This window comes from Lepidothrix coronata, unplaced genomic scaffold (assembly GCF_001604755.1).
Source record: "Lepidothrix coronata isolate B3197 unplaced genomic scaffold, Lepidothrix_coronata-1.0 Scaffold26, whole genome shotgun sequence".
In the NCBI taxonomy this organism is placed as follows: domain Eukaryota; kingdom Metazoa; phylum Chordata; class Aves; order Passeriformes; family Pipridae; genus Lepidothrix; species Lepidothrix coronata.
Genome location: NW_016690206.1, coordinates 6,144,826 through 6,170,777, shown reverse-complemented (window position 1 = coordinate 6,170,777; position 25,952 = coordinate 6,144,826). Strand labels below are relative to the sequence as shown.

Below are 25,952 nucleotides of genomic sequence, written 5' to 3'. Positions count from 1 at the left end.
ACTTTCCCAGTGACTTAACTGCCAAAGCTTGCTGATTTGTCTGATAGGATCTGCAATTATTTTCTCTAACAGCTGCTCTTGACTTTGACACACACTGACACTGTGATACACACACATCATACAGAGAGCAGTGGTTAGAAAACACAAAACAAGAAGAAAAAGAGAGAGAGTAAGAAGGAAGGAAGTAAAGAGAGGGAAAGAGAAGTGGATGAAAGCTGAATCACTTTGAATTACTTATAGCCATGAATGGCCACTAACAGAAATTACTTTCTAGGAGAGCTTGCTCAACTGATTCCCATAAATATCACACAGATAAGTAACAAATTATTTGAGACAGGGGAAGTAAAATAGGCAGGAATACCTAGTGTATTTATGTACATGCTTTTGTTTCTGTATGCAAAGAATATAAGAAAATCCATTGAAGCAAATGCTTTCTGGTTGTACATATTTATTTTTTATGTAATTGCTTTTGGGATATTTTTGCATAATTAAATAAATATGTTTCAAAACTTAAATACATTAGTTTACAACAGAAATCTTAAAATGTGATCAACCACAAGGTCTGAAAGAAATAAAAGTGAACAAGAAATACGGATTGTGTTGATCACAGCTCTTTAATAGGTAGAAAAAACAGAAGTTGTTTCTGCACAATAATTCACCTCTCAAACTGCCCACTGCAGTGAAGTAAAAATATTAAATATGTTTCCCAGTCATTGCAATTGAGCTTAGCATGATGCTATTGCTTACTTGTGTGCTCTTTTTTGCCTTCCTAAAGAAAGTTTGATACTCAGTAAGTCCACAATAGAAGAAACAATATCTAAGGTGAAGAAAAACCAAAACAAGAACAATTTTTCTCCATGTTAACGTTACAACACAGAATGTAAATATCCCATACTCTGGGGGAAGCGAGGTGGATTGTCATTTACGTCAGTCAACGTGATGTTCACAGTGGTGGTTCCCGATAATCCGCCCATCTGGCCTCCCATGTCTTTAGCCTGGATGACCACTTGGTACTGCTCTCTATTTTCACGGTCCATGTTTAGCAAAGCAGTTTTAATAATGCCTGAAAACATGAAAATTAAAGAGCGGGGAGTTCACACGTAAGGTACTGACTTTGGTGGAAATTCTTATTAAAAACCCTCTACAGTCTAAAAAACAAAACAATCTCTTCGTAATAAGTAAACTTTGCCCAGTACAAATATTTACTGTTATGAGATGGTTCATTAAATTACAGATTTGTCATGTCACATCTTAGGCTACTGCCTATGTGACAGACACAATATTAGTGGCATCCCCAGAAAGATGTTCTACTTATTTGCAAGCTATTTATTTTACATAACTATTTACCCTCTTTCAGTTTCATGCTTAAGTCTCTCACTGAACTGGAAAAAGGCTCTTTGTTCATTGTAATGTGCTCCATCATTTCTCTCCAGTTCAGTCAATATTTTTATTTTGACAGATATGGTAAAAAAAAAAAGAAAATCTAATTTTAATAAGATACCATTAAAGAGTGCAACAACATTAAATGGAAGAAGAGAAATTAATTAAGAAAATTATGAGCATCCAAACATGTCTGAGTGTATATATTTTTATTTATACATTGATTAGAATGATTTGCCAGTCACTTCCTTCTTCAAAGGCCAATTCCTATTGAAATTCAATCATTCAGATTTACCATGAAGCAAAATGTTTGCATTCTCACTGGATCTCTTAAGGTAAGAACTGACTCCTTTGTAGGCAAAAGGAGTGAAATTCAAGTATTGAAATCCATGACAAAATTCACAGTGACTTTGACAGAGACTTATTTCACTCTAGGAGTTCTGAAATTGATTTCCATGGCAGGAAGATCAAGACTGTGGTTTACTTGGCTTCCCATGCCCCATACAAACCTCTTGCTAAAAGATTATTACTGGTGAACTCTCAGCTACCTTATCCTTCTTATAACTCTAGAAGAGGATATAGTGTAGTGTCCAAGTCAGAACGAGTGCATCAGTGCAAAAATCCTGGCTCGTATTATCTAATACCTTATGCTTGAAGGGAAGCTCCTTTTCATCTTGGCTCTCACTCCTTTCAGAATTGTGTACACTTTTTCATCTCAGGTTTCAGTTTGAGGCATGTAATCTCTCCCTCCTTTTCCCTGACTGAGTCTCTACAATTTAAGATAGGCACCAATGCTAAATCTGATTAATTGTCTGTGATAATCTATTTCTTTCCTGTAAGGATGCTAAGGAGAATCAATTTCTCTAGCTTCCAGCAACCTAACAGAATGGATATTCCCAGTGAAGGAGTTTCTTGAGATCTCTTGTTTCTCTCCAGAAAATTTTGTTATAAAGCTATGTAATCAGAGAGTAAATGCTAGAGCAGATCCAGTCAGCTAGAATGCATGTGTTTTACATGCACAGATTCTAAAGCTGTTATTCAGACCATTAAATATTCCAGTCACTGTCTGTAATTTAAACATCCTCCAAAAACAGAACTCAGAACTTTGGGATTCTATTTGTGATCTTCTAGTTTAGCGCAACAGTCAATTTTACCTCTTCTATCATTATTCTTAATTAAGATTTCTTTCATAAAATTAGCATTAAAGTGATATGTTGCAGATGTACAGAAATTATAATTACTTGAAACAAGTTTTGAAGAAGCAGAAGGAGAAAAAAACCTCACCTGAACAAATCCTCAGTCTTAATTTAGCCATTATGAAGATCTATGAGGAATAAGCACTTTTTTCCACACCCACCTGTTCCTCGTTTTCATCTAAAAGCCAACTTATTTGGTTTAATTTAAACATCCACAGCAGTCTCTGTACCCACTGCTTGTTAAAAATGATTGAAAACTGGTTCACATCCAATACTAATTGTATTTATTAGACTTTGCTGGTAAGATTAAAATAACGTAGGTGTCATGTTTACAGATGTATCGCTCTATTAAGTTTGTCAGATTTTGCACTGAGTAAGATATAATCTCTTCAAAGTTTTTTTTCTATTATATCCTAGCTTGGCTTAGCATGTCATTTTGAATTACAGACATTGTCATAGTGTGACAGATAAGGTCCCCTGACCTGTTTCAGATTCGACAGAGAAATATGGTTGTCCCTGGAGAATGCTGTAGACAACTTTAGCACTGTTCCCATATGTAGGATCATCAGCATCAGTTGCGGTGACCTGCACAACAAAGGTACCTGTAACGAACAATTAAAGAAAATAAAAATGAGTAGGTTTTTTTTCATGGCCAAGACAGTTATGACATAGAAAAAAGAAATTATTCAGGTTCAGGTCAGACTTGTGGCAAGAAGTTAGAGACATTCTTATTTTTTAGAAGTTTCTCTGCTCATAAAGGACAGTCTCAAAATGATAGCTCTCAAACCCAAAATGATAGTTGTCTTATTCTCAACTCATTAAAACACAGTTATTGATTGGATATACAGATCCTTCATGGTGTTTCTTGTAAAGGAAGCAGAAATGCACCTTTCTCCAAATATTGAAAGCATTCCGAATTTGAATTTAGGTCAAGAATATACTTTTGCAAATCTACTCACACTTGTAAGGTATTTGATATAGGAATGTAAATCTCTTTTTTCATGTGTCTTCGAGAGAACGAAATGGTGTTGAATCCTAGGCAAAGTGTTAAGAAACATAAAAATTTAGCTTAGATTTTGGCATTTAAACCCATTTGTGAATAAAGTATTCACTTCCCACATCAAAATGTGAATACTGTGTTCTCACTTCATCAGATGAGGTTTTATCCATGTGACAAGTCCCATGAATGAGAGGAGAGAGTATGCCCCAAAGTCTTTATTTTCATATTGCTTGAGCTTTATTTTAATCTCATTCTTGATCATGATTAATTAATGCTTTTCTCCCTGGACATTATTTCAGATTAGAAATGTGCTTCTTGCAATTCAACCATCCATTGCTCCCTGACAAAGAAATCAAACTGCTCTCCCTAAGAATCAGAGACAAAGAATCAAAATCTGTCGACTTCTCAGGAAAAGATCCCATCTTAAAACCATATTTTATTTTCTTGATTGATTCTTACAGCTCAATACATTTTAAATCAATAGAAAGATTTCAGTGGACTTCGAAGGACTTTGGAGCTCTTTTCTTTTGCACGAGAAGAGCAACAAAGGGCAGAGGAAATTAATGGTATATCTCAGAATCAGTTATGAGTTGACTTGGGTTACAGTTTTTACTCCTGAAATGTGTACAACCCCTTCTGTACATGCTCTTTTCCATTTTGTTTACTTTCCTGAACTAAAGAAGGATTGCTGAACAGATCTAGGAGTGGTATTGACACAGGTGACCAGAGATTACCATATTATTACACTTTTACTAAATCATGTTAACAAAGCTTATTAAACTCTAAGAGTGTCATGTAACACAGCTCTGAAGCTAGAGTAGATGGTATTAACTTGCATTTTTTGTGGTACAACAGAGGGAGCATGTTTCACTCAGCTGACACCTCTGATTCCAGCAAACTGGTGTCACTATCTTCCTGGAGTTAGATTTTTTTTTTAAACATCTGAGGTGCTTTTACTCCAGACTCCAACAGCAGATGTCTGTATTCAGTGCCTGTAAACTTTGGGCCCTTCATTAACTCCACAGAAAGAACTCAGACCAGACACAGAAATCAGTTATTAGTTAGCACCTACCAACATCTGACATTTCAGGAATGCTGGCATTGTAAACGTCCTTTGTAAACATTGGCTCATTGTCATTGATATCATGGATCTTAATGATAAACTCAGATTCTGGTTCCACTGGTCTTCCAGTCCTTCTGTTTACAGCCTGGGCACGGAGTATATATACAGGCTTTTCTTCCCTGTCTAGTCTCTTTGTAGCCTGGATGTCACCAGTGTTTTCGTTGATAATGAAGAGGTCTCCTGCTCCATCTCCAGAAAGGATGTATTTAAGTGATCCATCTCCTTTATCCTGGTCTGAATGCAGCTGGTGGTGAAATGGGAATAAAAAAAAGAAAGGAAAATAAATAATTGGGACACAATTCCAGCTACTTTAACTGATATCATGATATATGCTTTACTATTATTAATACTCAGCCAAAAGTCTGTACACTGCTTTTGGGAAAAGAGTTGATATCACAGCAGAAGCAGTGAACAGATGGAGTTGTGTCTTGATGTCAGAATTGAAATGGTCTGCAACAGTATAAGAAATTGTCCAAGGAGAACCATGAACTGAAGCTACAGACCACCTTCCCAATCTAAATATACATCAATTAATTCTAAATGCTAGTGGCCTAGGTGAAATCCTAGAATTATGTAGAGCAATGAGATCCTACAGTGGAAAACCAGTGGATTCAGGAATTGCAGTAAGCAAAAAATTAGAAAGTGTCCAGTCAAGCCACTTCTTGAGTTTAAATTTTGGATGCACAATAAAATGACATACTAAATACATACACAAATAGCAGATAAATACATGCATTCACAGATCTGGCAAACTAAGGGCAGAGGCAGGCAGGCATACTAGACCATTACAGCAATGGAAGGGAAGAGATCAGTAACTCTACCCAAAGGGACATGGATCCAACTGAAACTTGGTGGGGAAAATGGTAAAAGGAGAATAATGGTAATTAGCATACAAAGCATGAACTGCCCAAACCATCATATTTTTTTTCTCAGAAGATTTCCACATCTCTTGAAATGCTGTTTACTATACACAAAAGGTGTAACTGACTAAATCATACCCTTATGGGTGTTCCTTTGATAAAGGCTTATTTATTCTCCCAGTATTAAAATCAAGGCTAGTTACATTAGAGAAAATAAAAATTTAAAAAATGAAATATTAAAATGGCTTTTAAAATCAGAGCATAAGCGATAAAATTAATGGGAAAAAAATCTGTTAGGTAGCAAGATTCCTGGAAGTTGTTTCTCTCACAGTGAAGATATTTTTACAAGTCAGAAGAGCTGGACCTTCTCAACCAGCTCTGTGCTTCTCTTTTCCTGAATAAAAGTTCGAAAAAAATCCCTAGCTGACTGTGTGGCAAAGTACTTAGCATTGCTGGATAGCATGCTTTGTAGAACAGAAGATTTGTAGATTGAAAGAATCTTGGCATAGACTTCACCAGTGCCTGGCTATGCCCCTACCATGCTGGAACGGCAGCCTCCAGCATTAGCTTATGGTCAACGTTTTGGGTTTCCTCCAACGTTCTGCCCAGATCAGAAACCTACTGCCAACCCACTTGAGGGCACTGTGCTCCACTCTGCCTATGCCTATGATCCCTAGAGAAAGCATGCTTCATGAAATAGGTTTGCCTCTAAGGGCAAAACACTCTGTCACCACACATACCCAAACTGTCCAATAATACAAAATATCATAACTATAGCGTGGTTAATCGTTACCAGACATGCTGAAGCACTCTTCATAATTTCCTTCAGGGAGAAAATGGGTATTCTGTGTAATTTTGCACGGAGCCCTTTTTCTTGATAATAAGAATACCAGTAAGTAGCTCCTACGTGGCATTTTTCCTAAGCAGATTTAACAACCCTTCACAAAATCAGTCAATACCATTTGCTCTGCTTTTAGGACAACAAAGCACAGTTTCCCAGAAGGCTAGTCTTGAAATTTGGAATAGAGTTTAGGTCTCCTGAGTCCTATTCAGCTGGCCAATTCCCTCGGCCATGAGGCCTAGAGGAATTATTTATTAGACACAACCTCAGACTCTTAAGAAACATCTATCAGCTTGTTAAGAAGTTAGACTAGAAGTCTACTGCAGGAAGTAATTTCAACAGATTATTTGATGAGAAGTTTTCTCAAAGGCAACCTGCAAGAGAAAGGCATGAAAATAACTTTGTCTTTAAAAGTGTGTATTTTTATGATTGTTTCACATCAAAAATTCAACTTTTCTTTGCCTTGAAAGCCTCTTTAACTTTGTATCATACTGGGACAAAAACAGCCCTCAGTAACAGACTATCATTAATTCATATGAATCATGGAATAGTGCTGTTTTGAGACTTGGTACAGGCTGAACTCCTAAGTTCATTTTTATCATCATTTTAATTAAACTTAATTTCAATTAACAAAGCAGCAAAAAAAAAGGTCAGCATAGAAAAGGTGTTGGAACCACTGGAATGGTCCTCCATAACATTCTTTACCTAGCCCAGGCCACCTAAAGAGCTAAAAATGGAAACCTGTAGGATTTTTTCACATCAATTTTTTATGAAATTTCCACTCCTCCTCCACAATTATTTCACCTCTGTAAGACCCATTACGACTCAGGACATCAAGACATATCTCAGTGTCATCAATATTGAGAATGAGGATTTGGTCTTCATCTAAGGTTCAGTCTCTAGACCTCCAGTTAAACCACTAACTTTTGAAAATAAACATTCCCCCTGACAAGATCCTTTCCAACTTTGATATCTTTAGTTTTACAGCCTTCCTAAGACATGACAGAACAAACTAAGTGATCAGTTAGGCAGGCTGTATGTGGATTATTTACTGTGAGAGTGAGACTTGGGTGAGGTCATGTCCTACATACCCATGTATAATACACAGAGCTAAGGCTGGCTGAATGCCTGTTCTTCAAACCAACGACAAACTCACAGTGTGTCACCATGTGCGGCCTCGTGAATCTGGTTCACAAAGGGTCTAAAAAAGTGTGACTAAAATCTGTTTGATTTCAGCAAAGGATAGGAGATAATAAGATAGTTGTCACCCTAAGGGGATAGACTTCTATCACACCACGATCAGCATCAACTGCTTAACTGCTGAGCCAAAATAGTTTGGATTTTGTTCCCTTTTATTCAGAAGAAAGGTTTTATATATTAGAAAAAAGCCAAACAGATCTCTAGAAAAGTTTCTTATACATAAATATGCAACATTCACTTATGAGGAAAACATTCAAAGAAAAGATTTATTATTTTATATTACATTATCTATCCTTGACTGTTTGCTTGGTAGAAAAGTTTTATCCAGGCAAAGTTTTTTCCAATCTTCTGTTTTATTTTTCCTTAAAAATTTATTTTGGAAGCAATGTTTTGCTTGTGTGACCTATATGAAGAGGGAAATTGCTACTGTAATCAGGTTAAAAAGAAATAAATTGGGAATAAAACTAAAGGACAAAAAGAATGGTGCAAGTTGAGCCAAAAGGAAGGCCTGGAGGCAAGATGTGCTTTAAAATACAGGGGTTTTGTATATAGAAACACCATTGTGAGGTTATGAGGATGTAATGAATGGTAATAACAACCCCATTTTCCTTTAAGTTGAAGTTATTTTTCACTACCCAGACAACTCATTGCAAAGAAAGTGATGAGGTACGTGCATAAATTATACTGCAGATGCTTTTAGCAGGGCTGATGCTAGCCAATACACGAAATTATAGCTTCACTCTGTGTACTAACCTGTGTTGCAGAAGAGGGTCCATTATCCTATGCATAAAGTTAGTCAAATAAAAGGATCATGGCAGATAGTCATGGGATAGAATAAAATGTTTGGGACACAGAGCTCATGTCATCTGGGCTGTATCATATTACCAGTCCTCAAGACAAAGATTTTAGGACTGCACATTAAGACAGATTTTATACTTCCATAGGAACTCAGTGTTACTCAATACCATTCATTTTAATCAGTGGCTGAACTGAGCAATACCCCAAAGGTAAGCAAAATTGTGAAGAACTAAGTCTATGAAATAAAAAGTAAATGCATCACCAATCGCACTGTATTAATATTATAGTAAATTGATTCATTCAGAATCTATTCTGAACACTCTTGTGACATTGTCCATCAATCACTGGCTACGGCTGAGGATGAATTAAAGATTTTACTATGCCCTAGGCATACTTTTACTCGGTTTAATACCACTGTTAAGTCAACCATCTGGTTTGCTTTTAATGACTTACAGTCAGATAAAAACTCTCTAGCCTTTTTCTTTCTTCTGCCCCTCCCAAATGTTCCAGTCCAAGCCATTCAAATACATTTGCCTGGATGTGGGGAAGGTTTCATTCCTCCTGAAGGAAGAGGCATTTAAAGAGCACACAGGGCTGTAGCATTAGCTGCTTCTACTGGACATTCTGCTTGTCATATACTTAATTACTTTAAAATGAGACCTGGTTGTTTTTTTGTTTTGTTTTTTTTTCAAATTAACCACAATCTGGAGTAGCCTTGTTTCCTGTAGAATCTCTGGAGCACCCTCCAAAATCTCCAAGGGTGGTGGCAATGGCGTGTCTTCAGCACGACAACAAGGAAAAGGCAAGTGATATCTATACTCAAAGTATTTGTACACAAACATTTTTTTAAAATTTATTTCTGGAGTGAATATATCAACAGCATGTGTGTTCATCGCGACTAGATAGCATTGCTTTATTTTAAAGTAACATTCCAGAAAAATTTTACCAGGGTTTTAAAAATTAAGTTGGACCCATTCTACACACTCAGGAATTACTGCAGCAGAGAATTCATATAGGAAGAATTTAAGGGGATGTTTCATGTGCTTTTGCAATAGGACTATAAACTGACATGGCGTGGGGGATAGCGTCTGCCCAGGCGGGTGATGGCAGGGCCTCCCATGGCCTACCCACTGCCCCAGACAGGAGCAGGGCACCCCCAGGTGACTGGGGCAGCCCCAGTCCTGGGTATCAGGTGCCTCCTGGGAATGGTAATGGCTGGGCAGGGCTGTTGGGAGCTGGAGACCTGCCCTGTTGTTGTGTTTCTTTCTGGGGCAGGGGCTGCTGACCCCATGGGGCTGACATGGGGTCCTGGGCTGTGGGCAGATGGACAGGGACAGTCAGGGCTAGGTGGTGCCCTCAGGGCCCTTTTCTAACTATGGTAAATTCAACTTGAGATGAAACTGTATGAAACAGCAGTGCAAATTGTATGATAAAAGTGAGATCCCATATGTTTTAATAGGTTAAGACTAACCATAAACTTTTTTTTTGTGTTTAAATGAAATACACTAGAGAGAAGTGGCTTTCTAGCATGGATATTTGTAACAAGGTTGTACTGAAAATGTACTTTTACAGCTGTGGTAATTAAATTCCAAAAAACTGAAATTGCAGGCTGTGGATATTCTCTCCAGAATTAAATAACACTCCTCCTCTACCTCACTCTGTAACACTGATTTAAACAGCAGTTAATGTCACCTAGGAAGTGGCTTTAGGTTATGAAAGACTGTTGTAAATTGCAGTTTAGCTCCCACTAATGTCATATTGCATATATGATACCTTGCAATTTGGTGGGTAAAATGGTTTTTCATTCACCCTACCGACCAAGTTTCCTTTCCTTTTGTGACTATTAAATGCTAGACACTGAATTTCAGAGCAGTTACTGAACTTCTGCGAAGACCAAAGTCAACCGACCTTGGGATGTACACATTGAAGCATCAACCTACAATTATTCACAAATAAACTGTCTCTTGCATTTTATTATTTGTTTGTATTTATAAGAGGGACTTGATACTCTGGAGTTGCTGTGGTCACATTTTTGTCTCCTAACACAATAATGAAATTGACATCAATTATTAAAATAGTAAGCACGCAGTTGGTAGGTAGCTAACAAAGATAATCATGGTTTTATTCTTGGCAGTATTCATAGCACACGATTTTGCTCCAAATTTTATATATCCAAACACCAGAATCCTGTCGAGTAATGAACAAATTCAACCACTTGTACTCTTAGAGGTTACACAGTGCAATGCTAAAGCATTCAGAAAAAACAAACCACTTAAAATGAGACTGCTAATACTGTAACAGGAAGAGTAATAACAACCTTGCACTCTTCACTGGCTCTCCTGGTGGTCTGTACCCCTACAGCACCAACCAACCCCTCAATTACTGTAACAATCAGCACCGACAATATCATCAAATAATTAGCACCAAAGTTTTCATTCTACTTGGTAACTCTGTGTTAAAAGGAAAATGTCACTGGTTTGGCACATGAGGTAATAAGTATTTATATGTATTTTGCCTGAGTTTAAATACAGGCTTCTTTCTAATGTACAAAAAATACCGCCAAAACACTAAATATTTGTTCCATATACCTACATATACTCACAATATTTCATGCATCATCAGGGCAAACACCTATACGAATAATTTATTTCAAGACATAAAAGATCCTTTCTGCCAAAAAGATATTCCACAAGGTCCACAGGGAGATCCAGCATCACCAGAAGCAACAGATTTCCCAGGGACACGTGTGCCATGTTCTTCTGGCCTCAGTTATGCTAAGCTCTAGATCCTTTGGTACACCATATAACCTCCCTACCTAACTCATCCCTGGAGTCAAATCCTCCAGCTCTTCCTCATATTCTTTACCTCACTGTGTGGTGGTGTTTACTTTCTGCTCCAGCCCTTGTCCTCAAATCCTCTACACTGCAAAATGGTGGTACTTCTTATTTTTCCTACATACTGGCTGGAGAAGAAATAGCATGGGCTGCAGCTGGTAGTTTATATGTATATTCATGGAACAGCCAGCAGACCAAACAGTTAAGGCACAATGTAGGTTTATTTGCCTGATGCAGCTACTGTTCTTCAAACTGTACATGAAATTTATGATTTTGACACCTTTATTCCTCTGTAAAATTTAAGTGAAGTAAGTTAATGGACTTTAGAACTATTTAGAAGAGAGGACTATTTATCTCTACAGGGATAGAGGCTAGATCACTGAAGCTAGTTACAGAAGGTTAGATCCTAAAAAGTAATTTGGAAGACAATGGGAGAAAGATGCTACAGTGATTCCAAACCTTGTTGGTGTTTACAGAAACTAGAACAGATGATTCCTTTTCATTCTTATGTAAAACAATTTGAAGATTATATGAAGCTTTATATTCTATAGCCTCAAAAATGAAGAGATAGAGTTTGAAGTAAGATTCAAACACTGGTGTTTGCAAAGAAAAAACAACAAAAAAAAAATTTGACAAGATTAAATAGAAATGCAAACAGACCCAGCGCTACCATATCACAGCACCATGATTCCTGATGAACAGCTGTTTGAAACAGCACTCTCACATAGAGGCTGTATTTAAATTGTTCCAACAGGCACTTAAAGGAGGTTCCCACTTTTTTTATCTCCTAACTAACCCAAGATCTGCTGTCTTAAGCAATCACTAGTCTTCATTTTTCATCACTTTCTTGATGTAACAGATGTCATGGTTTACAGAATAATTAAGTTGGATAACTATAGCAAGTGATCAGTTTACTACAAGTAAGTATAGTTCTTACACTATACAATAAATCTGAATATGGCTCAGTGTGACTGATTCCTGAGGGTTTGAGTTTGTTAATGTAGTTTTAACTTGCTTGTCTCTCACCATGTCTAGTGATGAAAAAAGTGAAACAGGTACACAGTTCCTGTTTCAAGAAATAGCTGCTCTGGTGACTAGAAATATGCTTGTTTCCCAAAATAGATGTGCTGTTCTTGCATTATTTTTCCTGTTTTAAGAACCTCCTCCCACATACATACATTCTTCCTCATCCTGCATTTGTAGATAATAATTCCATATGCTTTTGTTATCTTTCTTGCTAGGCTACAGTCTTTGCTTGCAAAATAGGCACTTCTGAGTCTTCAGCTGGAATTCTGTTTACAACCTCAGTCTCTTGTTTTCAAGTCAAGTGGATTCCAAAAAGAGCCAGTGAAGAAAAGGCCGATGTGAAGGGCTAATGCTCCTAGCTGATTTTCTGTAATTGCTGCATTTCAATTGGCCTTCCTTCTGTACAAATGGACTTAGGTCTAAAGACAACAATGTTAATATTTTCCTATCTGAGTTAGAAATGAGTAAAAACATCTGCCATTTTCACTGCTTTATCTACTTAGTTCTTCCTGACCAAAATACTCAGGTGTTTTTTTCTCCTTCTCCTGCTCCTTCTTCTTCCATTTTATGATCACGCATTGTGTATTAGATTATTTTCTTAATAACTCCTATGTCATGAACATTGCATTTTTTCCTGTTTCTATTCCTTCCATTTCTAACATCGCCCTTTTCTTACTGTAATATATTCTTATCAGCAATACAGAATAAGATTAAGGACTGAAATCAAGAATCATAGAATATGCAGAGTCGAAAGGGACCCATTAAGGTCATTGAGTCCAACCCCTGAAACAAAATATTAAATCTGTAAAAAATAATGAAACAGAGCACTGAAGAATTACTGAGGTTACAGAAGATTTCTGCATTTTGCAGTGTTGGTTTCTTTGGAGTTATGCTGATTATGCTTACTTTCTTGGTCCTTAAGAATTAGTATAGCAAAACCAGGAATACTTTAATACCTAGCTTATTCAGCTGTGCAATTCCATTAATATAATAATACATAAAAGGCTATGTTTTTATAGAAAGAAAATATCTGCAAGATACTTCATTTAAGAAAACTCTATCAGCCATGGTTGCATGCAAACTGGCAAATTAGCAGAAAAACTCAGTAAATATTGAAATAATAAAAAAAATAATAAAAGATATAGGAATCCGATACTTGGACTATTAAAATATACATTAAATGCTTTATTAAGACAACCACCTCAGTGTATAACAATACCCTTTATGGGCCCCCTTTAACCTAAGTACTGGCTTTTACACATACACAAAAAAAGCTTAACTTGCAGCCACTGCAAACAGGGAAAAAGCTGTATGTCAGATAGAAGTGTTCAGTAACAGGAATAAGATCTACAAAAAATATTGTCCTGATATCAAGAACTAAAAGAGAAATTACCAAAAAAATCTAGAGAAAAACATCAGGGTGATGCTATCTTTCTGTTTCTTGAGAGTATAAAAATGTCAGTGAACTTACTCAGTCATTCTCAAAAGTAGCAGTGCCAAGCCGTTCCCTGTAAATGAATGACACTAAGAGAGGCTAAAACCAGTTTTGTGCTGATGAACAATTTCATAAAATGAATGGACCAAAAGGCACTAAGCATATTTCAAGATTCAGAAGCAACCCAGTACTCAAAAGGCAAACTGAATATAAAAAAAAGAGTGGCATTTGATTTCAAAACAAACAAACAGAACATAGAAAAGGCACTATAATAAGAATATAGAGTGCTGAAGAGAAAAAAGAAAGACTGAGAAATAAAGTATAAGGGACAATGGAATAAGAGTGTGTCATTAGATCAGGGATAAGAGGCAAGTTGTTCTCTCACTGTGGAACCTCAGACTCACACCCTTCATGCAGGCTGGAAGGTCCAGGCAGGCCTGGAAGGCTCCTTTTATTCTCAATTTGTGAGGGCCATGTGTTAGGCCACATGGCCTGAGACAGACAGAGACAACAGTTTGGCTGATGTTGGGATCCTTGGTTTATAGAATAGGCTGCCCAAAGAACCTGCTTTAAATGTATGAAGCTAAGAATAAACACCCATACTCTGGTGACTCACAGAGTTATTACACATACTTCAAAATCACAAATGGGGTTTCTAACCTGAAGTGCAAACATGTAGCCACAGCTAATCAGCTTTGCAAAAAATCAATTGGAACGTGTCAATCCTTTCAACATTGCCTCGGGCCTCTCAACTCTTTTCCCTCTTTGGTTCCCCAGCTGCTTCTGCTCTTCACTGTGATTAAACAGGGACAATGGCACAAGAGCTTTTGTCCTGCACTGCAGTACACCAAAATAGCTAGGTACTTTATTCTGATGGCCCTTCTCTCTAGGGGCAACTTATTATCAGATCTTAATGGATATTTGGCAAAGCTGCAAATCAGGTAAAGGTACCTCATGTTCTCCTGAGGTGAGTGCTGCTTAGCACTTCTGTAGTAATGCAGTTTTATTTGTTCCTTTTCCTATTATCTCTAAGCCCAATTATAGCAGGAATTTACAAAGTTTGCCTTTACAAACAGGTCTTTAATTTATAAGGCACAAAAGACTGTGGTGTCAAGTCTGAGCTCTATACATATGGGTTCTTGAGTTTCATGTACTTTTATCAAACTTCTTGCTTTTCTTTGAACTACTGTATAACACTAAGAAAGACAGTTTTCCTTTCAGACTCTAAGGAGCTCAAAACAATTCTGACTCTGAGTAATAACTGACCTCTCACTTAAAAAAAAAAAATCCATGGCTGTGTACTGAATTTTCCCAGTTATACTTACAGCAGTTGGGTTTCATTATGCCTTTGAAAGATCAAAGAGCCCTCTCCAGCTAAACAGTAGTGATGGTAACAATAGAGAATTGTACAGACTTCTGCAATTACCCTCACAAAAGCATGGAGATCTAGTTCTTTTCTGAGGGAAAGCCAAGGCAGTTTAAACCCCCTGTTTTATGCTTTAGGTGCATCTATTTAAGCATCTGGCATTTCTTTGTCATACCGATCATCATTTCTTTTTGCCAGTGTTTTCAAACTGTGTGGTAGAAACAGTACCTGGTAGAGGTGAGAATTTGTTTCTGTGGAGACATTAGCATTCACCTACTAAAAAGCATAAAGGACTTAACCAACACCACACTTGTCACATGCTAGCTCAGGTACTAAAACCTCTCTTACATGAATAGCTGAGCAGAAGATTAGAATAGATTAAAAAATTATTTTCCTATCTACTGTATACATTTTATTGATCAGGAATGAAAATTCAAGACTTTGAATTCTTGAAGGAGCCACACAAGTCATCTTGGTTTAGGAGACAGACTTCCCATCACTGCAAATCTATCACCTTAACTGAAAAGTCAGTCATTGAATTCAAGTGTGAGTCTGAAAGACTAGATGGGAAACTTAGTTTGAGGCATCACTGATGATTTTTTTGGTATACAGAAAAAAATACAAACAAGGAGTGAAGCACTTCTAAGATTATCTCTGACAAAAACATGAGATATGCAAGGGAAACATAGGCTTGTAGCTGCAAATACAGGACTGGCAGGTTTTAGTACTGTCTTTGTCACAGTCTTCCTGTCTGATCTTAGATCACTATTTGATGCTTCTACATTCTCCCTGCAGTAAAATGTGGGTTGTTAATAACGTCCAGTTCTGTACGTAGTGATTATAACATGATTTGAGAGCCTTGGGTATAATTTGTTCCGTGTTAGTCTGTGGAAGGAATGAGGACCATTTAACTGGAATCAAGATTAACAATACCGTGGCTTTGCCGCTGCCTGCTGCATTTAAAGGTTTGGGGGATGGTCTATTCTTAATGCAGCTGCAAAGGTAGAAGATCTAATTGTTCTCAGGTTTTTGTTATTATCCAAGAGCTGAAGGTTACTGTCACCACAGGTTTGGATGAGGTAGATAAGGAAGTTTCTGCACTCTGGGGCTGGCTATATTAGTTCAAGTAACATTTTGAGGTATCTTAAAAGATCCATGAAAATGAATATATGTGCTTTCATAAGTGGGGTTAAGGAAAATTAAGTACCTGACTTGTAATGATGTTCAATGGGAACAAAATGAGTCCCTAAAGGGATGCATGCCTAAACACCCATTTTTCAATTAGCATTGTGCCTACAATTCAAGAGCATCAACTTTCTTTACAGCTTTTTTCCAATTCAGAGGGAAATTAATTTTAATATCCTGATATCCTTCAACTGACTATAATGGGACTTCTGTCCTGTACTGAATTGGTCAATTAAAAAAGGAAACTCCCATTGTAGAAGATGACAGCAGGTATTCTGCTGAGATTAGGAGAAAATATTTTTTTTCAGAAAAGAGTACATTCAGCAAACATGCACTTCTACAATTAATAATTTGGTTTAGTATATGTGCCTTAGTCTCAAAATTACATGAGGTATATACTTAGTGGAATCATTCTGTATTATATGTTTGTCTTTAATTTCTCTGTGAATTTACCCAGGGACAGTTGATTACTCTTTATCAGTGGTCAGAATTACCTATTTAATCACTGACAAAATGTTTTCTTTGAAGTACTGAACTTTTAAAAATGCCTTAATTAAATAGTAAGCAAATACAGCACCTTAATTAAGGCATATGAGCATGTACCTTTCTAACTCAGGGAGAACCTCTATTCTCCTGTGGGAGTAGGGGAGAATCTATCATAAAGATGAACTAGAAAACAAAAAAAAACAACAAAAAAACCCTTGGCCAGAAATGTTTTTACTGGGATATAGTTGAATAAAACATTAGGCTTCTTCAACAAGTAACAGGTTCTGACTACTCCCCTGATGGATGCGCTTGAAAGCAAATGCTCATCCTTTGCTTACTGACAAAGGTGACCCTTTGATATTCTGAGTGCTTGATGCTGACAATCAAACACTGAAATGTGTGTATGAATTTTATATGCTATATAAGTGTGTGTGTCAGTGAGGAAAGTAGGAGGATGGAGAAGGGAGGATATAGACAAACACTAAAACAAATGAGAACCAGCATTCAGATTTAAATGAAGACTCAAACAAAAAGAAAATTAATTCATATCCACAGGTTTAGTTGAGTCTTTAATCTATTTGTATGCCCTTATCATCTAGTTCTACAATTCAGAAGCTGGGGAAAGGAAACATATCTCCATTCTCTCATGTTCCCAGACTTTGTTTCTAAACAAAATTTTCCATCGTGTAAACAGACAATCAAGGATTTGTGAGAGAGCGGATGCAATCTAAAAGCCCACACATTTAACTTTCAACAGGACCCTCTTGAGGAAGACTGCCCAACTAGGGAAATGTTTATAGTAAACTTTACCCAAGTCTGGCATTGAGTGGATTCTTCTTTCAAATAAGTATTCCTCAAACTGCATTAGTGAGGCTGTGAAGGGACATGACTTGAATGCTGCAGCAGGACAGGTCTTTTATAAAGGTCAGGTCAGGAAGGCAAGGAGGTGGATTAGCAAACCATTAGCTCATGTAGATGGAGCTTTGCTTTGGAACAGATGATAAATTAGTTGAGATCTTGTGGGTAGGAGGACAGGCCAATACAAGACACCTCCTCTGCCACAGACTGTCTGCTCAAAGAGATGAAGTAGATGAAGCCTTCTTTAGACAGATGGAGGAAACCCTGTGACTGCAGGTCATAATACTCATGGGGGACTTTAATCATTCTGATGTTTGCTGGAAGGGCAATATGTCTGTGTGCAAGCACCCCAGGTTTCTGCAGAATGTCCTAAGACAACTTCTTCACCATGGTAATTGATCAGTTGACCAGAGGATGTGTTATGTTGGACCCATTAGTCATGAAAAAAGAAGAATTGCTTAGGGATATGGAACTGCAATTTGCCCACAGGCCCCAAAGTGCCTTAAGCCTAGCAGAAAATTCTGGTAAAGTGAAGCATTATCCACAGCAGACACAAAACAATAAATCAGGTGCCTTTTAGGTAAATTGGACACACTCGGTTCCATAAGAAAACATTGGATGAATCTAAAGACAGTGACAGTGATGAAATGTTTCTTCCTATACTGTCTGACAATTCATAGTCTTTGGGAAAGGTTCTTACATTCTGAAAATAGGTAAAGTCACACCAATTCTAAAGAAGGGCAAGAAGAAGAACCTGGGAACTAGAGACTGGACAGCTATATCTCAGTTCCAGCATGGGTTATAAAGCAAATCTGCTTGGAAGCTATATTCAGGTACATGAAGGAAAAGGTGATTTGGAAAAACCAACATGGATTTAATAGTGGAAAAATCATGCTTCACTAACCTAATTGCCTTCCATGACAACATGGATGGCACAGTGGACGAGTGCAGTGACTACTGCATGACTTTAACAAGGCCTTTGGCCCATAGTATCCTGACAGACAAATGAGTGAGATATGGACAGGAAAGATGTCCAATTATAAGGAGGGTGGAAAATTCTCTGGATAGCCAAGTTCAAAGGGGGGCATGAAGACTGATCAGTGACACATTACTAGTGATGTTCCTCAGGAGCTGACACTGGGTGTCAATGCTGCTTGATGTCTTTATTAATGACTCGAATTATGGAATGCATCCTCAGCAGTTTGCAAATCATAAAAAAATGGAGTCTGGTTGGGTTAAGCACTCTCAATATTGAGAAGACAGAGCTCTTATTTGAAGGGATCTTGACAACCTGGAGAAAGGTACTGATGAAAACATCATGAAGTTCAGCACAGGCAAATACAAAGTCTTGCACCTATGCTGGAATAATCCCTTGCAGCAGTACAGGCTGGAGAGAAAACAGTTTTGCACTGCAGTATCTGGGCATTTCAGTAAACAATAAACTGGATGTGAATCAGCAATGTGTCCTTGTTGAGAAGAAAGCCAAGTGGTTTGCTTTAGCAGAAGTACAGCCTGTTAGCTTGAGGGAATTTATCATTCTCCTCCATTCAAAGTTTGTGAAAATACAGCTGGAGTACTGCATCTAGTTTTGCCCTTCCTCTGTACAAGAAAGATATTAACATATTGCAGTGAATTTACAGAAGGGTTACCAAGAGGGTATAGGGAGCTGAAGGATGTGATGTACAAGGAGAGAAGAGAGAAATGGTTTTGTTTAGAAGTAAGACGGGAAGGTTTACTGTTGTTTACAGTTACCTTATGGGAGGGTGTAGAGAAGGCAGAGCTAGAGAAGGCAGTGATAGGATGAGAGGCAATAGATACAAGTTGCAATGAGGGAAATTCTGATTAGCTATTAGGAGATTAAAAAAAAAAGAAAAAGAAAGAAAAGAGAGATGGATAAGCATTGAGAGAAGTGCCCTAAGAAGTTGTGAAATCTCTGTCCTTGTAAATACATAAAACTTGGCCAGATACTGTTCTGAGCAACCCGTTCTAACTGGACCTGCTTTGAGGAAGGGGTTAGACCAGGCAGCCTCTAGGTGTTTCTTCTAGCCTTAAATATTCTCTGATACTATCTGGCAGGAGTGATATTCAGTCCCAGACTTCAGGTTCAAGATCCAACATAGCTGTTACATGCATATTCATTCTGAGTGGAGAACCTGGAATTCTTTCAGTGAGAATATTCATGTTCATGCCCTCCCAGTTATATAGTATCTAGTATTCATGAAAGAAAAGCATTTTGAAGCACATATAATTGGTATGATACTATCAGTCTAAAAACTGTTGAGGAAATGGTACATGAAATATTTCTGTAGGTAAAATAAGGTATTTATCAGGCGAATGGCATAGATCCTGACAGGCTTTTTTACCTAGAAGTAGCATGAGGCTCAAGCTCACACCAGTTTACTATTACCATGAATACACATGCAAGAGTCTTCATCCACAAGCATTAACTCCTGGCCCGCAACCCCCTTGTCAGCAGCTATGCCCTCACTGTACAGGACATTGTGTGAGTAATTTTAGCAGCTGTAAGCAGCGTTAACTGTGCTTTAAGCAACTGACCCGAAATGTGTAAAACTACATGAAGTGGAAAGGAACTGTGAATGAATGCTCTGACACCTCTGTTTGCATGCCCTTTAAGTCCTCTGCCAGTGTTCTGATCAGTTTGCTTGTAAGGGCTGCTAGGTAGGAAGAAGTATGACATAGAGCCAAAAGCACAGTTATGTTGTTTGGTTGTCTTTTAGGAAGAACTTGACCTTCCATTAATGACAACATGATGCTAAACATGTAAGTTATACAAATTATTTGAATGAACTCGATGTTGCCTTCCAACATGCAGATACAGAATGGGCAAAGATGACAAACATTCTAAAGACGACTGAATGATCACTATGTAAGCCTGTGCAGGACATTAAAATCATCTTTGTTCCAACAGGCATGTCATGGTAAAATATCATTTGATGTTTCCCAAAAAGACAGAGTAAGAAATAGTGCCATAGAGACAATAGTCCTATGCAGAGAAGCCATTTCAGCTGAGCTCTCCAGGAGCCCTGCCCTGTACCACATGGCATATGAAAGTTGGGGATAGAAGGACTGCAGTCTTCATTAAACGATATGACTCCAAATAAACAACTCTGTAAAGAAAACAAGGAATGATAGTTCTAACACAAACATTGGCTGATCTGTTTCCCCCTTCTCCTTTAAGTTGTTAACTCCCAGCTCACTCAGTATTTTATTTCTTTACAACCTTCGTTTTTCTCCTTTTTTCTTTTTTGTTTTTTTTTTTTTTTTAAATTAGAAGAAAAGAGAGAAAGGATTGATACTTTTTCCTTCTCCTTTCCTTCCCGAGGGCAATTCTTCCCTTTCCTTCATCTGCCATCTCAGACTTTCATGATAACTACAAGCTTCACTGAATCCTGAAGTACTTGCAAGTGCATGCTGAGTTTTGTTTCACCCCATTAATGGTGAAAGCAAGCCACAGTCTGCATTAGCGCATACGGATCAACAATAGGTGTTCACATCACAACACATTTTCAGTTTGTGTTTTGAAATGTTACACTGGCTGGCCACAGCTCCCAATCCGCTGCTGCCCCACTGTGAACCTATATTCACCAGTGAGGGAAATGGCAGCAAAAGAAAAGGGAGTCACCAACAATACGTTTAATTTAATAAAGCGATTTCTTTAAGCTTTATGGTTTACTATTTTCAATAAGTAAACTGTAAACAAAAAATGGTGGAGTAACAGTGGTTGTCTTAGACCGGAAAGAGGGATTTTTTTTTTTTAGCTGTTGCCAGCCTTCAAGATCTATATTCATGATGTTGCAGCTTCATAGTGAGAACTATGTTCCATACAAACAAATAAGAAAATAGTAATTGCAGCTCCAAAAAGTAACTCATAATAAAGCATGAACTTTACATACACTGTCTCCTTGGAGAGGAAGATTAATATGTTCAGCAGTTTTTCTATATCTAGAAGCCTAGGGGCACACAATTCAGGATGATATGCAGATTGCTAAAAAGAGTAGAACAGGATAATCTGTGAAAAGATATGACCCAAAATGTAAGGACTGGCATGAGTGGGTCACTAGCTGTGGAAAACAAAATTGTTTCATTTGGGACACAAAAATGAAAAATAAGAATTAACAGAAATATTGCTTTGAGGGTCGTAGGATTTGCTTGCTTCTCTAGGTGGAATGGGAAGAAGAGGAGGAGGTTAGGTATCATTACACTGTAAGTACTACCATGTGCCTTTATGTAGATAATGTGGTATGTTTGAAACAGATGGTTGTAAGGCTCTTATATTGTATAATATATCTGGATACAAGGATGATGCCAAGTAGATTCACAATTATGATGATCGTAAACATTAACCGTGCTATATTTCCTGCTTTGTCATTTTCTGAATAACATCCTTGCCCACTCCACCCATTGCTCATTATCTCCTTTCTTAGCTTCCATATGATGGTTTAAAATCTGCAAGCTGTTTTTGGATTGTTGTCCTGGGCCTCTAACCTCCCAGCTGTCCCTCATTACAGAGTTATCTCTATTCCGCAGAGACCGACAGTACAGAGAACTTCTATCAGTGCCAGTAAATCTTTCAAAGAGGAATATAAGACAAGTGTGTGTATGTGTGTGCAATTCAATACAGAAATGAAGGGCACTTGGGAAAGTCAAGTGGTGGAACATAAAATATGACTGATGGATGAGGAATAAAGGAAGTGCAGATGCACCACAGCATTTGTTCTACCTTTTAAGAGAATGACAAGTATTCAGCCTACTGAAGTGGGAGGCAAGTGATCTAATCATATAAACTGAGGGGGGGGGAAGGGAAGGGAAGAAGAACTCTAATTTTTTTTTTCCAATCTCAGTTTTGAAATTTCTGACTTTTAGCTGTGCAGAAGGTCATTTAACCTCCCTATACATTAGTTTTGTCATGTGTAAAAGGCTGGTCTTAATGCTTCTTTTACCACAGAGTTAAACATACCACTGTAATTAACTCATATTGTTACCCATAAAGGACCCTGTGACTTTCTTGTCAGAAGCATGAGTAGGAGTGCCATAAATGGCCCACAAAACCCCTGTGTCCTGCTAAGAGGGAAGTTCCCCTGCAGAGTGGTGCAGATGGCAATTAGTGCTCCCCAGGGACCACAGCACTCTCGTAGAGATGAAGTGCTCGAGGGAGCTCAAATCTGGAAAGGTGTAAAACTTAAGTCTTCATCCTTCTGTGTACTAAAGGGTGTGGTGGTCCTCTGAGAGGCACAATGTAAACTCAAATTTCATGTGCATCTTTAGCTGTGGAAAAAGACCGTTGAGGACTTGCCAGAGACAGGGATGTAGCCCAGAGCTTTACGTACACTGTGGGCAGTGCTGCAAGCCACAGAGAAGCTCAGATTGACCTATGCAACATAGGGCTGACTGATAGTTGACTGCAGTTTTGCTGTGAGCCACTGCAAGCCCAGGAATTGTTCAGGACAGAGAGATCGTTCTGAGATTGGCTCTTGGGCTGCCAGTTCTCAATACAGAATGCAGAATCTAGACCATGAGACAGGATATTCTGAGCATCAAAAACAAACTGAAAATTGCTTTGAGTATGTTCCCTGAATAAATAGATGTTACAAGGGTAACTTGTAACTTTAGGACTCATAAAGGTAACAAATAGTCACTGTGTTTGGAACAGGAAACTGAAGACATCAGGCACATATCATAGTGTGAGCTGCAAGGCAACAAGAACAAATACTGAGCAAGTGTTTCCCAGCTGAACTGCATAAAGAATGTTAAAAGTGCAGACAGGGAGTCATTTTGGTTTGACTTTTCACATCTTGCTTTTTTGGGGGAACAAAAATTTTGAAGGTAAGAACAGAATACTAGCATACTAAAGATCTGAGAGAAAGTGAAGATTTTTCTTGACAGTTATCATGCCATCCAATTAAGATATGATACGTTTTAACTGCTGGAGTAATGTGACCCATTACTACCTCACATGCTGAAAACGCATAGACTGTATTGCATGGACTGTATTACATGACAATTAATTTCTTTGTTTAAATAGCCCATTGTGTGTGCTCACAGCCAGATATTTTTAACTAAATACGTTGCTTACTCCCTTTACTTGCAATGGCTTGGAGAGATTCTGTCTTTTGTTTGATTTGCTTCTGGTGAAATACGCTGCTCTGCTTGCCTTCAGAATAATTGTATCCAGAAGTAAAATCAGACAAAAGACAGAGAAACAGTACTGAAACTATACTGTGATAACATTTAGTTGATCCTTCTCCAAAGCAGGATCAACAGTACCTTAAACCATTCTTGATGGAGGGGAATTTATCTTTAACAGTAGCTCTTTAAACACAAAACAAAAGGATTCTGGGTTTGCCTACAGTAACACAGTATCCTTTTTGCTTTGTCAAGCCACATACCAGCAGGACTTTATCTTCCTTGAAAAATGGAGTTGTCAGTAGAGGTTCATTGTTTATGATGGGTTGTACAGGTAGTAACATCAGATAGCTTCCAGGCGAGCATTATGCTTGAACTATATGAACATCAATAAGACACAGCAAAAATGAAAAGTATGTCTGAAAGTTTCCTCTTAGTGCCAGACAGAGAGAGTGTTACAAAACTGTTCCACAGTTGTGCTTGTTGTTACCAGGAAAGCAAGCTGGTCCTTTCCATTGCAGGATGCCAGAAGCTCTTTCTGGATTAATGAGTAAGATTTAAGACTTGTTCAGATCTTTCCTCAGTCCTAAAGAAAGTGGCATCCTGTCCCTTTATATAACAATGATTTCTAGATTTGTGCTCTAACCTCAATGGTGGATGCCAGTTCATGGATTTTATGTAGCCATGAAAAGCTGTCAATGCATACAAATAGTAACTATACCTTTGAGTATAATCTTGGAACAGGGCAGATTTTTTCACTTTTTTTCCCTGGAATATCTGTAGATCTCTAGGGAATGTAGCATATATTTCTATATACAGCTGCACTACCACTTCATTGTTTACCTGTGATTTAAAGATGCATTCACCCCACCTCTATAAAATTGTACTAAGCAGCCAGTGGTACAACTAGATCACTTTTAAAACCCAACTCAAATGCTGCAAATTTTGGCAAGGCAGTAGAGTTAGACACTTCTCTACTTTGATGCTCACGTAATTCTTTTATTTTATTCTAGGATTGAGTCCCTGCCAAGTGCCATAATTTCTGAACCGGAAGAAAAGATATCTTCAGGTTAAAATGTCACCGTGCCCATCAGTCACACTTCAATGCATAGCTGTAGTTCACAAGTTATTCAGCAGTGCAATGAATAATTCCAGTCTAGAACTTTTCTTCAAGTTCCTCATTATTAAGTCTGAGGCTGCAGTGACTGGAGGCATGAATTTCGATTCTTTTTAAAAGAGTTTATTTCACAAATATACAGGAATGACATTCAGGAATACGAGAATGGGTAATGAAACAATGGATCTGGTGTTAGAGCTACAGCATACAATCAACTTGTATTTATAACACTGTGAGCTTCTTGTTGGCAGCCAGGTATCCTTGTCCAGTGTGATACAGCTGCGTATTTGGGCTGACAATAAAGTCTCTAGCACAAAAAACTGGGGAGCACTTTTTAACAGCTGACAGTACCCACGGGTACCAAAAAAAGGGCTAGTTTGTTTTATATGTGCTTGGGTAAATAACTCCTAAAATATGTAAAGCTTTGGGTTCAATGAGTAAAGAGTATACAGGGTACGGAGCACAATAGTGCCCTGGTCTGTGACTTGGATTCAGCGTTGTCTTCAGTACTGCCTTGAGCTCTGTCTTCGGAGCGATTACCTTTCTTTTTTATTATCTCAAACCTGAATGCATTCCCTCTCACTGTTCTTTCCCTTCTCTCTTAAACTACTATGATGAAAATAGTAGTATAACCAGTTACAGGATTTTACAACTGTAATTTGGGTAGTTCATAGAATTAATGCCATTTGTTAAAATCTTTCACGACAGACTTCTTATATCTCGAATTTTTACGTGGATGTTTGGATTAAACAGATGTTAAAAAAAAATGAAAAGGCAAAAGTAAAACCAACTCAAGAAAAAGATGGGGTTTGTAGCTTATACAGAATCCTTTTTTTTTTTTAATGATGTTAATGTCCACCAGTTTTAACCACTAAACACAAAATAGTCCAGAAGATCCAGGTCTGACTACTTACATAGTAAGACATAAGCACAAGCCCCCTTTACATATATATATTGTTGTTGTTTTAAGAGATCTTGATGTTCACATTTCTTCTTTACATTCCTACTATTTTTAAGTCCATATTTAAGGTTAATAAATGTTAACCTCTGAAAAAAAAAGCTTAATAAAAATGTTCATTATCCTCATTTGCCCACACCAATCA

The 25,952-nt window shown here is 37.7% G+C and overlaps 1 protein-coding gene across 2 annotated transcripts in view; it reads right to left on the bottom strand.

Moving 5' to 3' along the window:
• LOC108494629 (cadherin-6) overlaps positions 1-25,952 on the bottom strand; it is a 100,861-nt gene that overhangs the window by 21,239 nt on the left and 53,670 nt on the right. For both annotated transcript variants that reach the window (XR_001873923.1, XM_017809388.1), the window contains exons 3-5: positions 4,649-4,943; positions 3,059-3,178; positions 896-1,063 (exon numbers count right to left, since the gene is read on the bottom strand). Coding sequence is in view for 1 of the 2 variants with exons in the window: in XM_017809388.1 (XP_017664877.1) it covers positions 896-1,063; positions 3,059-3,178; positions 4,649-4,943 (583 nt within the window). In the remaining variant the exon portion in view is untranslated. The remainder of the gene's footprint in view (positions 1-895; positions 1,064-3,058; positions 3,179-4,648; positions 4,944-25,952) is intronic.